The sequence below is a fragment of the Dermacentor variabilis genome, chromosome 9 (genome assembly GCF_050947875.1).
Source record: "Dermacentor variabilis isolate Ectoservices chromosome 9, ASM5094787v1, whole genome shotgun sequence".
Classification (NCBI taxonomy): domain Eukaryota; kingdom Metazoa; phylum Arthropoda; class Arachnida; order Ixodida; family Ixodidae; genus Dermacentor; species Dermacentor variabilis.
This window is the reverse complement of record NC_134576.1, coordinates 94,803,852-94,820,498: the sequence shown is the minus strand read 5'-3', so window position 1 is coordinate 94,820,498 and position 16,647 is coordinate 94,803,852. Positions and strand designations below refer to the sequence as shown.

At 46.8% G+C, this 16,647-nt stretch overlaps 1 protein-coding gene across 2 annotated transcripts in view; it reads right to left on the bottom strand.

The window, feature by feature from the left end:
• Positions 1 to 711: 711 nt before the first annotated feature.
• The window catches only part of LOC142557162 (ras-like GTP-binding protein Rho1), a 34,043-nt gene continuing 18,107 nt past the window's right edge, over positions 712 to 16,647 (bottom strand). The window contains exons 1-5 of one of the 2 annotated variants that reach the window (XM_075668826.1): positions 10,303 to 10,433; positions 9,216 to 9,382; positions 6,435 to 6,635; positions 5,061 to 5,243; positions 712 to 4,139 (exon numbers count right to left, since the gene is read on the bottom strand). In XM_075668826.1, the coding sequence (XP_075524941.1) occupies positions 4,101 to 4,139; positions 5,061 to 5,243; positions 6,435 to 6,635; positions 9,216 to 9,371 (579 nt within the window). In that variant the 5' untranslated portion in view covers positions 9,372 to 9,382; positions 10,303 to 10,433 and the 3' untranslated portion in view covers positions 712 to 4,100. Of the gene's footprint in view, positions 4,140 to 5,060; positions 5,244 to 6,434; positions 6,636 to 9,215; positions 9,383 to 10,302; positions 10,434 to 16,647 lie in introns of those variants that run through there. The other variant, XM_075668825.1, reaches the window with a different exon arrangement.

Sequence of the window (16,647 nt, the reverse complement as noted above, 5' to 3'; positions counted from 1 at the left end):
GAAAAATGATTTCTTCTGCATCAGTAAATTACCGTTCTACAACACCAAAAACACCACTCTTACGATAAGACGTTTGGTAAGCCAGAAAAAGCACAAGAACGAAATACAGGTGGCGACGCCTACTTAGGTTCCCACACATGGGGGCTGTGACGTCGATTTTGATGGCATCTTCTAGGGCCTACTAATTATATGTAGCGTTACAGATTGACTACATTGTCTTCTAAAGGAACCAAATGTTAAACATTGCAAGTTTCAGGAACCTTTATTCGGCCAACGCCGCCCAAATGCGAAAACATACTTTGGAATCCCTGACGTCACGCTGACGTATAAGGTGCAAAATTCAAATACCGATACTTGGACCTTCATTTTCTCATCCAATAATCAAACTATATATTTTTTTAATTACTGCCTGCAAGGTTCTCAAACAACGCTTCATTAGTCTAAACTGATTTATTGTTTTGCTTTAGTGTCCCTTTAAGCTTCGCACAGTGCTAGAAACGATGTCGGCCATGTATAACACCTACGCAACCAGTGCGCGTCGTGCACTGTAGAAGTCCTGCAAAAGCGATCGCTCAAGTACAGCATATCATGATGTACCACTGACCCCCTATCTCTCAGCTTCGCGCCAAGCACCCCTGTCTAAGAAAAGAACATGGCAGTTTCTTTTTGCACTGTTCGCAAATACCAAGCACTTCCGAGTGAAAACGACACTTTTCACCAAAAGTATGCTTTAATAATAATAATAATAGTTACAGGAGGCCTACCATACACATAACCGACAGAACAATGCACTAAGCTGTCTTGCTTCCCCGTATAAAAAATGCGCCGTCATCACAAATGCTCGGCACTGGTACAGAAACAGGAGGTGAAAACAGCGACGTCAAAAAAAACAAAAGAAAACGCGGACATAGCTCTTTTTTTTTTTTAATATGTACAAGAGGAGAGAGAGAATGAGCCGTCTTCTCTTAGTTAAGATGGCGTCATCGCACCTTGCCACGTTTCCGGTTAGAAATGCCTAGAAAAAAAATAATAAAAGACACTCTGGAGGATGATTAACTCGCGAGCAATGGCGATGACCTCGTGAGGAGCAAAAAGAGAAAAAAAAACACCACAGAAGCCATGTAGCAAAACAGTGGTAATTCACGGCAGCAACACTTCCTCACGAAAGCCGTACAAATCCGCAACATTTCCGAAGCTCTTCATCGCGATGTCCACTTTCGGCTTCTTCCACGGAGACAAGCCACAACACCGACACAAAAAAAAACGAAAATAAAGCTCTCTTTCTCTGCAATAGATTAAAAAGATTGTATATAGTACCGTACAGACAACAATCACTCAGCCTCACACAAGTGCAATTAAAAAATGTGCCCACCGTTTGTTTGTGCCCGTGCACAGAACTAGTCGAAGGAAGTGTTTGGCGATGCTGCAAAAGACAATGCTGAAAGAACACTGAAGCAGTAGTTGTTCCGGCTTGAAACGGCTTGTTCTGGCTAGGTGCATCTATGAAAACTTGCTCATCAACTGCTTACACCAACTTTTGGATGATGGAATGAAATTTTGAGAGGTTGATTTTACATCTCGCTTAGTCCTCAAATATTCCACATTTGCGCCAAGCAAATCAAGTGGACCAAGCGCTGTTTACGTAGCTGTCATCACGTAGCATTGCCTACTAACATCTTTGTATGACCAGAGCATAGTATGAAATCTTTACTGGTGGCACCCCCGGTACAGAATACATCACGATGAGAATATTGTATATACATAACCATGTGCACAATTTAGACATAATGACCATGCGTCTTTGGTAGCAACAATGACAATGCTTAACGCACAGACGTGCACCAACAACCAATGCACTTAAGCAACTTTTTGCACGGATTCGGTTTCGGCAAGACTTTCAGCATGCTGCTATATCTCAGTTTGCCTCCGAGTCATGGTACTAAAAAAATGTTTTTTTCTCTGTGAACAGATGTAGAAGGAACACTTAGCAAGTGCCAAAGGAAAAGCTACTGCAATCATGTCGAGACTTGCAAGCAAGTGCTCTTTTTTTCACAAAGCACAACATTCAGAGTCACATACAGTATCACGAACAGTGCTATGTTCAGAATCAATCAATACAAGCATGAACCAAGTTTGCAAAGATGCACCGGTGGGTGCGGCACTGCGGGGCTGGATAGATGAAACATGACGCACGCTCGACATCGGGTGCTTGTCGACGTTATAAACTCAACACAATTTAGCGCTTTTTCGAGGTTACTTCAGTTACGACTACGTGCTCCGTTCACACAAAACTCCTTCCTGAGTCGCTTCCAAGTGGCTTCTACATAAAAACCTTACAACTTTTTCTCAAAACGCTCACCTGAGATGTGAAAAAACGTCTGGTCCTGTTTACAATACTTGCTCCATAAGAGATTAGGCAGGCAAACGAAACAAAAAGCAGGGAATGGACTAAAGGTCAAACTAGCAGGAGAGCAGGCAAGTTCGTGTGCATTTTCCGGGGCCAGCCATGACTCACTTCGATGCTGCTTAGTTAACATCCTTTGGAAGATGATAACATGCGATAACTTTACAGGTCCAGCTTCGCAGTAAGTAACAATGAAAAAAAGAGAGAGAGAGACAAAGCATAGCGCTAGTCTCGGCACAGTCCGCACAATTGCTGGATTTCAGCTTTAAAACAAGCTATTTATGCTTCAACACTGATCGTACAACAAAGCTAGGGTAGCAGTCTTTCCAGCAAGCGATGGCGAGCAAGACTGAAATAGAAATAGAATATAAAGAAATGAACATCAAACAGAAAAGCTATTCAAGGAAACACGGCTTACACTTTATAACAAAGACAGAGCTTCAGAAGAAACTCCGGTCTAGGTCGCAGGCACAGACTTTTTAAATAAAGAAAGCAACGACTACTGCTCAAGAGTTACTTCAACATTCCACAGTCCCCTCTGCTTTCCACCTCCCTTTTGCTCAGTGTTAGCAAAGACAGCCATTGGAGGGGGGGATGGTGGGAGGGGGGGTGGTATTATTCACAAGGCATCTGACCAGAACTGACAAAAAAAGGGAGGGGGGAATGGTTCAGAAAAGTTTTTCCAGGCACTTGGTCTAGGGGGCTGCCTACTTTTGACGAGCACTAACTTTCCTTTGTAATCCCTGGCGCTCAGCTAAAAGGCCTCTGACAAACAGTGCTAGTTAGTGCCACACGAAACTAAACCACACTCGGTAAACACTGAACATGGTTAGTGGTCTGTTAAAAGTGCGGCGATAGACACAGTGTCAGAAACCTCGTGCAAAACGCGAACTACAAAGCCTGATCACTCACGCCAGTGCAGTTGCAGGCAGCTGGCCACGGCAAACACACTCCCCGATCCAAGCATGAGAAACAACTCGCACCAAAAATTCAGAACAAGCCGCTCTCCTCCAAACATGTGGCAAGCAAGACTTGGAACATAAGTTTGTCTGCTGCTTGCCTGAAATTGTTGGATTAAGCTCTAAAACAAGCTAAAAGCTAAAACAAGTACTTAACACAGCTTCTCCATGCACTTAGGCCTTCCTGCCTAGGCATCATACTTGCACGACAAATGTGGCATGCGGAAGGTTTACGAAAAAAAAAGAAATAGAGGGAGGTTGTCAACAGCCCAAACACACTCGCACCACCCCCATGGCCACAAAATGCCCTTCAATGCGACACAAACTTGCAAAGAGTTTCTTCTTATTTTGCACAAGGCGACGAAGCGTGACCGGCACTTTCTTTGAAGCCCTCGAAATGCCAGCAGCTCGAACAACATTCAAGGAAAACCACGGCCTCGCCGTGCAACTTTGCACGGCCAACACAGAAGCAGGCTGGGCTCGGCCATCTCTGTCCTCGCAGCTCGGCTCGCGGAGGCCTGGCAGCGACGCACGGAGAGGAGAAGATGGGACTTGGGGTTGTTGACGACGACAACGGACAGGAGAGGCAGAGACACCTGACACACAGTGCGGAGTGCAGATGGAGCGGGGAAGAGGCGGCGGCGGCACGCACAACAAAGCGGCGCAGACACTGCAGCGAGAGAAGCTCCTCCAGCCCCCATCTGGCTTCTCACCGGGAACGGGAAAAGGTTTTCACTCTAGAGCAGAATGCACTTTGTCTTCTTCGGCCTCTTGACCTGCAAAAGGTAGAGGTGCGAGGCATGCAATGTGTAAACGAGGGGCGAAAAATTCGCAATGCACGAAATCAGCGCAAAATCGAATGGGACACAAATCAATTGTGGTAGGTGCATGATATAGACCGCTGAAGTGCCGAGCCTACAGGGAGACAAAGAGAAGACGCGGACACTACGAGACACAGGTGTGGTGGCTACGTTGCCTCTCTTCGTAACTGTGCTGGTAGAGTGCTTCACGAATCCAGCAACCAATAAGCCCACCAAACAGCCAGAGGTGTGAAAGGTTACACAGATTACAGAGGTTACAAAGATTACACAGGGGTTACGAACTGTCCGTAATTTAGCGGCATAGCCTTGACCCAGTTTGGACAGCCAAATGTCCAGACTTTTTTCTTTTTTCTTTTTATGATGCACACCCGCTAGCTAAGTTACACATTCATCTTTTTTGTCTTCTGTTAAGTTGTCGTTAACATAAAGACAGTTCCGTTCTTTCATTTGTGTGTGTTGTTCACCTTACCTCTCTATTTGTATTGTTAACCATACTAGCCAAGCAACTACTGTACCTTTCTTGATGTAAGCAGCGGCATGGTAGGATAAAAAAAATTTGTGCCACTTCGTTGCACGTAAACTGGTGCGGCTCCTGACACTGACAGGGTCGGTTATCACCAGCTGGACCCCTATCTCAATTTCCTTTTTGCACACATTTTATGGCAATCCTGCACTGCCCCATCTTTCAAGAGCGTATTGCGGACCAAATTTTTTTACTCGTAATACTTGACGCCATCTTTACAAAACCATAGCAGCCCAAGTTCGTAAACTTCACGAAAAATTGTGGAGCGTCGGCAAGTGCACCGTAATGAAGCCCAAATACAGCTCACGAAACAATGCACGGGAGAGAAGAGCTACGTAGAGAGCAGCACCCACCTGCAGGGCGGCCCTCGTTGCAGTCTCAAACACCTCGCGCACACCGTCCTTGGTCTTGGCAGAGCACTCCAGGTAGCCGTAGGCGTTGATCTTCTCCGCCATGGTGCGCCCTTCCTCGGGCGCCACAGGCTTCTGCTTCATCTTGGCAAGCTCCCGCAGCGTGTGCGGGTCGTTGCGCAGGTCCTGCGCGGAGCAACAGACAACCAATTCAAACAGCTGGACCGGCTCCTGATAAACATCAACGAATCGGCCGCTCAAATTCGAAGGGACACTAAAAACAATAATTTGAGCTGTGCCAGTAAATTACAAATCTGCACCACCAAAAATGTCACTCTTACCACGAAAAGGATTGATAAACAAGAAAAGGTGCAAAAACAAAAGACAGCTGGCAACGCTGCCCTGAAGTTCCCTGGGAAGCACTAGCGCTCCGTGACATCATTAATTTTGAATGTGCCTCCTCAAGACACATTAATTTTTTATTGTTAAATATATGCAGTGTTGCATTCTAAAACACCGAATGACTGAAATAAGTTTCAGGAACCTTTTTCTTAGGCACAACAACCTAATTCCCAATAATTCCCAACGTCACACCAACATACTCAGACTGGGGTTTGGGCGCAAGATTTGAAAAATGGAAGCAGCTTTGATCTTCATTTTCTATTCCCATGATGAACCTATTAAGCGAAACTAACGAAAACTGAATTTTGAATGAATACCTTAATGTTTTTCTTTACTGTCCCTATAATTGAGAGACATGTTCCACTTGTCATTTGTTTGCACTAAGTGAAGGCGCAAATCCTGTAAACCATAGAAAAAAATACTGGCATGCGGCAGGGGTACTCCAAATAACTTACTTCATTTCGAACTGGGAGGCCTTTGACATTCTTGAACCAGTGTGGCAGTTTGCTCTTGCCGATAACGACCGCATGTGTATGAGCCATTCACATTTTGCAGCTAGCAAAACTGAGACACGCACCTTGCTCGTTTTCCCAGTGTGTTGGATGATTCAAGCGGTTTTGCACAACCAGCCAATCAGCGTGCACGGGGAGGGAGATCTCCGAAAGTAAGTGTCCACAAATGCATCCCCTGGTGGGATTCATATTCGATGACCTACAACCAGACTTTCCCCTATCGTTGTGGTTCGAGCGTTGCTTACGTTTCTGGAAACAGATTCGCCCAATAAAGAGTCATTTGCTCGGCGCAAATGTATGCACCCAGGCGGTCAGTGCACTATAGTAACGACACTTGCGCACCCGCCGTGTAAATCCACAGCTACTCTTTTAACGGGTTGCTCGAAGCTACAGAAAGGAACCTAAACTCGCAGCTCTGGCAATGCTCTATTCTTCGCCGGCACTGCAGCGTGACGGTACGTACCTTTTTGTTTCCCACAAGTATGATGGGCACATTGGGGCAGAAGTGGCGCACCTCTGGCGTCCATTTTTCTGGGATGTTCTCCAGGGAGTCCGGGGAGTCGATGCTAAAGCACATGAGGATGACGTCTGTGTCCGGGTACGACAGGGGCCGCAACCGGTCATAGTCCTCCTGCCCTGCTGTGTCCCATAAGGCCAGCTCAACCTGAATGAAAAAGGAGAGGGCCAATGACGTCTACAGTTTTCAAGGAGAACTCATACATATTTTAAAGACTTCCCAAGGCAATGACAAGGCATTTTCAGCGACACTTGACCAATTGAAAACTAAGAAAATATGTAGTGGGCATCATGAAAGCCAGACCACAGGTGATAAGGACTGCATGTGATAAATGTGCTGGGGACCTACTCCAACAAGGAAGCTGGAAACATACATTGGTAAGGAGGTTTTGTTTAACAAAAAGAAAAGCTTAATGCATGTGGAAATGTAAAGGAAAGTAAGCAAACCTGATTCATGGCTTTTGCTGCATCACTCCCCACTGTCTGTGGTATCTTGTGCCTATATACATATTGATGCCAACCAAGTTACATTAAAACCATTTGATAGTAGCATTCTGTCGCTTTCTGTCTTCATGTTCTGTCTACACTCAACATGTCTAATTGTGAAACAGTGGCTACCTTGTGTACTTCGATGGGTACGCGTGTGACTAGTCTGAGAATACAATACTGCTCTATATACGAGCCAGCAGAACTGCTTGTTATGTATCCTTGTATGTGTATACGACATCTATGAAACATTCGTAACAGCACACTTTTTTGCAACAGAAATGCCACTTTGTTAATTGCCTCACAGAAAGAAGCGTGCCAATTAGAGTGCTTATTCAATGATGCATTGCATTTGTTGACACAACAAGACGACCCTGAAGGCAATGAGATGGAATGCGACCGCAACGAGTCTGAGTAATCCTGCTTACTTGGTAATGACAGTAATCGCTAATCAGAGTAATCCTACTCATTAGCTAACACCAGTATATAGCCTCGCAAAAGCAAAGCTCCGATAAACTCCACTCACGAATAGCTCTGGCACATTCCATGCACAAGTGCACTGTCCTTGGCTTGTCTCGAAGTGCAGCTTTCTAAATGGCAAAATACACATTCTTCTCATGCCCTTTCCCTTCATATTTATGTGTAAACAGCCTATGAACCTGCTACAGGTTCAGAGCCTTCCATTCCCGAATGCCTATTTCTAGGCACGACTCGGCGCATGCAAACTTGAATGACAGGGCAAGTGCCAGTAATTGCCAAACTGCAACCCTCAAAGCAATCCAAGAGCACCCGGTCACAAAAGGCACACAATGCCAAGCTGGCTATCTGAACTGTGCGGATTTCCTTCAGAAACCCAGACCCATCTGTGGCTTATACCTCCCACAGCGGAAAGAGAAGGCAGCAAGGCCAAAATAACAGCCCAACCACGATCTACACACACACACAGGTTTTGCTATTACTCGAGAAATACAGTGCAGACTTCATTACTACACTGCAAAAGTTGGTAATGTCATGCCGCTGTCAAGCAGCAAAAGAGAGGCATAGCTTGTAGCAGGGACCAAATATGCTAGCACCAAACAATAAGGTAGGATACATTTGTCTACGAAAGATAGTTTGAACTGGCAAATGTTTGTTAACAGAGCGCAAGAGGTATGCACAAAAGTAATGGAATAGGATGGATGAATGAAGGGCCACCATAGTCGGTTACAACATAAGGACATGCTCCACCCACAAAGTCACAACTGCATCTGCTATCTCCACCTCCAAAGCTCAAGACACGGTTCTCGAGAGACATATATATTCAAAGAAATTTGCCTCCACTGCCACATTATAGAAATGAGAGAATGTTACAGGCTTGCCCATCTAATATAATATATTATCTCTAATATATTATATTATCATCTAATATATTAGTCATTGCATTCCTAGGCTGCAATTGACTATGGTATGATAACTGCCACTGTTGCCTATAGACTACCAATGTGCACCTCCTATGTCACTTTAAGCAGGAACCAAATGACTAATGCTTCCTCCATCCCACAGGAAGTTGAAAGAGCAGAAGCACTCTTTCCCTCATCAAAAGAGTGAGCCAATAAAATTACTGTCCTAGCTAGATAACCTAATGTTATCCATGCAACCACAAAGCATTTATACAGAGCATCGTCCCTTATTAAGAAAGCCAAAGTCTATTTTTGTTTCACTGCATTAGATTCTTCCAGCGCTGGTCAAATTGATGCTGCCGTTGAACTAGTTTTCAACAATGGTGCCTCCTAATGAGCAGACCAACACTGACCAACCTAAACTACTAACAAGCACTTTGCAGTCCTTCACCACACACGGAATGCCATACATCTGTTTTATTAAGAAGAGTCTTCTGTTTAAGAACATGGGCGCCGAATAAGGAATATCTACCCACTGCGCGCATACCAACAAGTACCGAGACACGTACAACATAGATCTGGCCGCTCTAAATTCTAAGGAGACAAATTAAAACTGCTGCAACAGAGGTTGCAATCTGTAACACACGCTCATGTACGAGTGCGAGAACCGAAATCCAACCGACGCATCAATTCCGCCGTCACCGCCTTGCTACGATTACAATGCGACAGGCACTTATGCGATTTCATTATAATTACGCTGGTACATCAAATGAGCGGTTCTGTGCTTGCAACAGCCCGCTACAGACTAATGTAAAACAAAACAAAAAACAAAAAAGACCAAACTTTTAGGACATGTCACGTACCTGTTTTCCGTCGACCTCGATGTCGGCGACGTAGTTTTCGAAGACCGTGGGCACATAGACCTCGGGAAACTGATCCTTGCTGAACACGATCAGAAGACAAGTCTTTCCGCAGGCGCCGTCTCCGACTATCACTAGTTTTTTTCTGATCGCCGCCATCTGTGGTCTTTCTGCGAAATAAAAAAGAAAGCAGAGAACGGGCACGGCCACGTTTTCGACGGCCTGCAAGTGGCCTAGGACGAGACAACAGCGTGCAGCAGCAGTCACTCAACTTCCGACAACCAGGCGGAATTCGCCATGACTAACGTGCAACGGCACTTCTCGGGCGCCTCCTCGCATTTTTTTTTTCCTACTTTTTTTTCCTGGTCGTCAAAACTGTCCGCTTTTGCCGGATGCGGATGGAAATCGCCGAGAGAGGCCACAATCGGGCCTCGAAATGTATACGCCGGCAAAACGTAGCTATTTCGGGACAAAAATGTTCCAGCCGGCCGTCGCCGGCGCTCGGAAAATCAAGACGTTCCTTCGGCATACCTCGCTCCCGTTGACAAGGTCAGCAAAACGTGCCGCGGATGAAGGGGCCAAGCACGTTATCTTACGTGAAACAAGTGCAGGCCGATCGGCTCGCTCGGTTACCGCAGCGCCGTGCAACTCGAACACACTATGTGAAACACGGGCAACTGCGGCGGGCGAGAACGCAAAGCGATGCGAAAATCGAGCAGAAAACGGGAAAAGGCCGAGAGCAGTGCATTTTGTTTACTTTCAGCTACGTCCGCGGTTGAAAAAGTAGGCAAGAGCTGCTGCTAGCAGCCCGCCAACTGCGCGGCCGAGCACAAACCGAAGCAGAAGTCCGAAGATTCGCTTTAAGAAACGGGCAACGAAGGCTCGATCAAGAGAACCAAATGAAAGCCGGTACTCGGAGCGCTAGGCCTAAGCTCACAATCGGCCATGCAATGCACTAGTGGGGGGGCTCAAAAAGATTCCAGCGGCTTTAGCGGCGATAGCGGCGTTACGCCAAGCATTCCCGGTGGATTGAAAAGCCGATGTAATTCTGCGGCATTGGCTTCGCGAGCGTGTCAGAGACGCTACTTACGTTACTGTAAAAAAAAATATAAGTTGGAGTTTGACGGCTGTCGTCGCACACCAAGGAAAACGACCACACCTCGCTAGGTAGAGCGAGCGGCGGGGTACCTCTCGCGGAGGCGAGGAGGTAAACAGCGCTGGTGGAAAGAGAAAAGTGAGGGCATTCGCTTGGAATGTGGCGGGCGTTTTGATGTAATGGGCCAATCAACAAGTCAGGAGCGCTCGCGTATCTCCGGGATTAAAAATAACAAAACTTCGCGGCTGCGTTAAGTTCGGAAGAAACAAAAGGCACCGAGATAACTTCCGGCCAAAGTGCACCGCAGTCGAACCTATCGCGAAACTCTGCCGAATGGGTGGACTGGCTCGGGTTTCGAGAGTCGCTTGAGTCGTACTGAAGCATTCGAACATTAGAAATGAGAAAGAAGATACGAAATTGCGGGCCGGTTCAGAAATATTGCATGCACTCGAGGCAAATGAGACAATGCGCCGTTCGCGTGAAATGTGCGCGCATCGGCGCGTGGAATGAAACAACGACAGCACTCTCAATGATGTCACTGTAAAAGACCTAGTAAATTGTCCTGACACTGAACAGTCAGTCGTAATGCTGATGCTGTCCTACCGAAACAGTGCCTTCACCTAATTTCCAGCGTTTCCGCCGACTAAACATCCACGCACCGGGGGCCCCTGTTATAAAAAAAAAAAAGTTCAAGAGAAAATTAAAAACAAAAAATAGGCGGGCTGCTCTCCAGTACAGCGCTTCTGCACAGGAAAGGAAGAACGCCAGGGTATACGTATTGCAATCAACCAACTCGACCTTTTTTTTTTTTCCTTTTTTGCCATCGTATGCATTGTTCACGTCCAACAGGCAACGAAGCATTGCTATACGCATCTTCCCTTCACAGCTTTCGGGGTACACCGCGACGAATGAGCGCATCGAGTGCATGTGATTTGCGTTACGCTTGCATACGCAAACCGCTCGAGTCCCGTAGCAAAGCAAACGTTTGGCTTTTCAAAAAATAAAAAATAGCAAACGCTTCGCCTTAGTAAAGAAAAGAGAAAAGAAAGAATAAGAACATTGTAATAAAGAGTTCTATAAAGGTTAATCAAGAAATCGGTCCTGGTGTTACGCGTTTTCCGTGGGCGTTCTAATAGAAAATGTGCTCTTGCCCGTTTTCTCGCATCTTCGATTGAGTGCACTGCAAACCTCTTTCCTCCCTTGCCAATTCTCCTTTACCCCCTACGCAACAAAGAGCTGTGGGACGATGCCCTCCGCGACGGACCTCCCGAGGTCCTCCAAGCTGTGATACAACGGGCCCGAAACATCGCCAGAATCATCTTAGTGAGGGTTCCTCCCACCCTGCTCTCGCCATTCAAATGTTATTAATAAAGATGTTTTACTCTCTCTCTCTCTCTCTCTCTCTCTCTCTCTCTCTCTCTCTCGCCGCTTCGTCGTGACGTACGTCACACACACAGTGCAGGCGAACACCCTGTAAGTCCCACGTGGTCTTCCTCCTCGGAAGAACTTCTCGAAAATACTGTTCGAATTACTGTTGTGCAGCTGCGTCGAGCCTTGCACTGCACATAAATAAATTCTGAAATTCGGCATATCAATCAACGTTAAGCGTCATGCCTTTTTTTTTTTAACGTGAAGGTAAAAGGAAATAGTTAAGCTTCAATTATATGCACTTTGGATTGCAGCTGGGCCAATATAAGAGTAAGCCCGAGACTCGGCAAGCCCGGAAGCAAGCAATTAGGAACCATAGCAACGCTGAAATTAGCAACGCTGCCTTAAAATTCCCGCGCCAGCTCTCTGTGACGTCATGGATATTGACAGGGTTTTCATATGATGTGACCAATATACATGTAAATTCAGGACTTAAATTCAAGGGGGGGCGCAGGGGGCCCTACCGAGATTTGCCAGGGGGCGCAGTGAGCCGCTTTCGCAAAGTGAATTTATAAATAGAAAACAAAAATTGTGGCATGTACTATTGATTGCGACTTAATTGACTGAATGGCTCATTTAATTGTTGTTTCCTTTGCCCGCGCGTACGACGAGCCGCTCATGTATGCGCGGGTCACCCTCCCCCCCCCCCCCCCCCCTTAGCACAGAGACATTAAGCAGCGAATACAATATCACCTTTGGTGATAAAAAATAAGTATCTACTGCATTGATTTCGAGAACAAAGGTTTTGTAGACTTCTGCATTTCTCGCGTTAAAATGAATTGAGCCGTGCGCAGACATAGGGAAAACACCGCGAAATCTGTGACGTTGTGTACTATGGCGCCGTCAGTGTCCATATGCATTTAGGAGATAAATACAGAAATGGAAAGTTCGCGGCCTCCACTTTTACCACAATGTCCTTTTTTTGCGGAACACTCCGAAAATAGTTCGCACTCTCTGGGGCTTGTCTTGCGTGTTTTTTCCTTCTCTTTTAATACTGCACGCGCTCGGTACGCTCGGGTCACGAGCGGCATGCGCATTGCATTCCCGACAGGAAAGTAGCGGACGCAGAGCTCTCGAGAGAGGAAACGTCGGGGGCGAAGCAAATTCCTCTAACGCCTCTAAAGAAATTATCTCAAAATCTTTCTAAAGTTGAAAAGTGGGTGAGTTGGTACGGGGGTGTATACTTGCCAGTGGAAAGCACATCGAATCAAGAGACACACACACAAAAAAAAAAAGTTTGGAAGCATGTTACACTCCTGTAACACGTGAAGGCAAAAGCTCGCTGTACACATGGTAATGCGCCGTCTCGCATCGCCGCGTTGCTGCTTTCGCAGTTTGGCTTCTTCGACTCGTTTTCGGCGCTTAGCTGCGGCTTCGCGCGCTCGTATATTATAGCGGGGTCAGACTCGCGCCAACGACGTTTCTCTTCGACTTTACGCTGCGTCATCTCAGCAGGGGATTGAAACGCATGCTGCTCTGTGTGTTGTATGCGTGATTTCTGTGAATGTATGCACTGTTCGCTTCAATTTGCTGAGCTCTTGTAGCCTTAGCCTTACGGGGGTATGAGCCATTCCATATGTTTGCTTGCTTAAGGGGGTATGAGCCATTGCTTACGGCAGTATGAGCCATTGAGAAGGTCTCCTGTTGTTGTTTTTTTTTATAACTCGATTAGACGCGTTTCTGTGCGTTGAATGCGTGATTCCAATGAATGTATGCACTGTACGCTTCCCTTTGCTGAGCTCTTGTAGCCTTAGCCTTACGGGGGTATGAGCCATTCCATATGTTTGCTTGCTTAAGGGGGTATGAGCCATTGCTTACGGCAGTATGAGCCATTGAGAAGGTCTCCTGTTGTTTTTTTTTTACAACTCGATTAGACGCGTTTCTGTGCGTTGAATGCGTGATTCCAATGAATGTATGCACTGTACGCTTCCCTTTGCTGAGCTCTTGTAGCCTTAGCCTTACGGGGGTATGAGCCATTCCATATGTTTGCTTGCTTAAGGGGGTATGAGCCATTGCTTACGGCAGTATGAGCCATTGAGAAGGTCTCCTGTTGTTTTTTTTTTTTTACAACTCGATTAGACGCGTTTCTGTGCGTTGAATGCGTGATTCCAATGAATGTATGCACTGTACGCTTCCCTTTGCTGAGCACTTGCTGCCTCTACATTACGAGAGGGATGAGCCATTGCATTTTTTGCTTGCTTAAAGGGTATGAGCCATTTATTACGATGATAGAGTTTCAACTACTGGAAAAGATGACGCGTTCTTTTTAAGGTCATCGTGGGTAGGAGCCACTTAAGACTCTCTTCTTAAAGGGACACTAAAGGTTAATATTAAGTCAACGTGGACTGTTGAAATACCATCCCAGAAACATCGAAACGCTTGTTTCATGCGAAGAAGAGACTTAGTTTAAGAGAAAATGCGTTCTGATCGAAGCGTCCGCGTACCTCTAGCGCAGTACAAATCGCCCGTCCTCCGATCGAGGAGTGGTGACGTCATGGTCTAATAGTGACGTTGCGCCGTCGGTGAGTAAAACGGCGCCCGCAGACGGCGCTACGGCTTTTCTGCGCAAATAGCAAACGCGCGGCCAGAAACAGAGCCAAGACAGAGCCATTAGCAGTGCGAAAGCGGAACTATGGTGGCTAGCGGTAGGGAAAGCGCGCGACGATAAGCTGGTTCTTTATTTTTATGACGCCAACTTTGACGCTCGTTGCAATGGACGACCCTGACAACGACACATTGGCTCGCGATGCTGGGCTCGACTTCAGTGATTTAAGCACTGATGAACGTGACCTGCTGCTGAGGGCTCGCGCTGCCGGCGTCGTTGCGTACTACTACGACGGCAACTGTATGTCATGGCTGTACATATTCGCACATTTGTAGCTTTTCCTTCGTGAAAACCAAATGCCGCACTCACTGCCCCGTCTTCGACCTGCAGTTGTTCATGCGCTTCAGAGAATGCAGGAAATAAGACCGATGGAACAGCGCTACGGGAAAGCATTGCTTTGAAAGGCACTCCACACGACTTCAGTAAGTCGGCGTTGAACTCGTAATCTTCTGGAAGAAAGTGCAGCGAGCACACCATGCGATTTTTCGGCTCTTTGCCAACGCGCTTTGGCAGAGGTACGGCACTTAACCACTTCGAACGGAGAGGTTCACTCGTTGGCACACAGCGATAAGTAACGTTGGATTCCACGCTGCAGCTGCCCTTGGCCAAGTTCTGCGGACCGTTCGCGCATCCCACGACATCACACGGACGTGGCATTCTCGCTGCTTGTTCCAAATGCAAATTTCGCGAGCCAGCAGAACGAGCGCAGCACGACGCGATAACGAAACAACTGAAACTCCAAAGCGCGCGCGGCGCTGAGTCGAGCGCGCGGAGTTGAGCGAAAATGAAACCTTTCCACCACCCACACTACTGAAGGCTAACGTCAAAATGTTTTTTTTTTCTTAGAATCAAACAGAAGCAGACAAGTAGCATTTTCTTGCGTCTTATAATCTAATGAAATGATCTTTTTAATACGATTAGTTGAGTACTACTGACATAAATTATGATGAGGAGTGCCTTCGTCATCGGGCTATAGTACCGGAATGTCGCTGGGGGGGTCTCAAATCGTGTCATGCATTTACCTCAATTTCTCGGTTACTAAAGCTCTGCTCGCGACTATATTGACGCCTTAGACGTTCTAGAGCATTGCTTTATCACTTTAACTTGACTTCATAGTAACATTTAGTGTCCCTTTAAAAAGGAACAAATGCGCGCGTGCGTGGGTGCCTGTACGTGTGTAACCGTCAATTACAGGGATCTAGAGATTATATATTTAGACGCATTAGAGTGATTTGCTGTGAAACGAGCTTCACCCATACGCGAGCAAGACGGATGACGATCGTATAGCTGTACCGCATAGATGCGCCCCAAAGCGTGTAAGGCTCTTTTCGGAGCATATGCACCATTTCAAACAGTGTGCTGTTTCTTTTTTCTTTGTGTGTGTGTGTGTGTGTGTGTGTGTGTGTGTGTGTGTGTGTCTGTATATTTTCGACTTTCTTTTAATGCTAAATGGAAAATCAACCCTAACGAACTCAATTAAATGAAAAATATACCGGCATACGTCAAGAGCGGCGTAAATAATTTACTGTAACACTTGCTCCTACAAGCCAGCTTCGGTTTCAGTGCCCCCACATGTCGATGGGCCACGACGTCACAATGCGTCGTCCCGTCAGTGTCGTCCCACACACAAGCGCCACCAGAATAAATGCACGCAGTGCTTTTGTCATTGTCATTGCGATGGCACTTGTATGCGGAGGCACGTTCGCCTTTGCCGGCGTCGCCGTGCTGTTTCGCTATCGACGGCGCATGCGCAGCTCACGCGCGAGGGTTAGAGCATAAACTTAATTGTAGGAAGCTGTACGGAGTTAGAAGGCCTCCAGAGACGCGGAGTCAGCTTCTCTGCAGAAACGACGACGCGAAGCGGACGCGCTTCGGCTTAGTGGAGGAATCAGGTCAATGTTCTGCATTTCGCTGCTGGCACGACCGTTGTGCGCACGCCACTATATAGGCACCGTGCATCCGCCAGGAGCCTCGACCATCGCTTCGCAAACAGCGCCACTCGTGGCGATCTTGCCGTTCGCGTCGGCAATGGTCCGCGCTAGGGCCACGCCATAGGGCGGCGGCAATACAATGTGAGGAGACCACGAGCAGTGCTTCGCTGTCCATAATGACAAGTTTTATCACTGATACGTTTTTTTTTTGTTTCCGAGCTGGAAATATATAACAAAAGGCAAATTCTTCTACGAAGCGTGTGATGTCCTCCACGTGAAAGAGGTTGTGTCTATGGCTGATGGCGTCCAGGTTTCAGACCACTGCATTCCTCAAGCACGGGTAAGCGCGCTAAGTCCGTGACGCCATCATAAGGG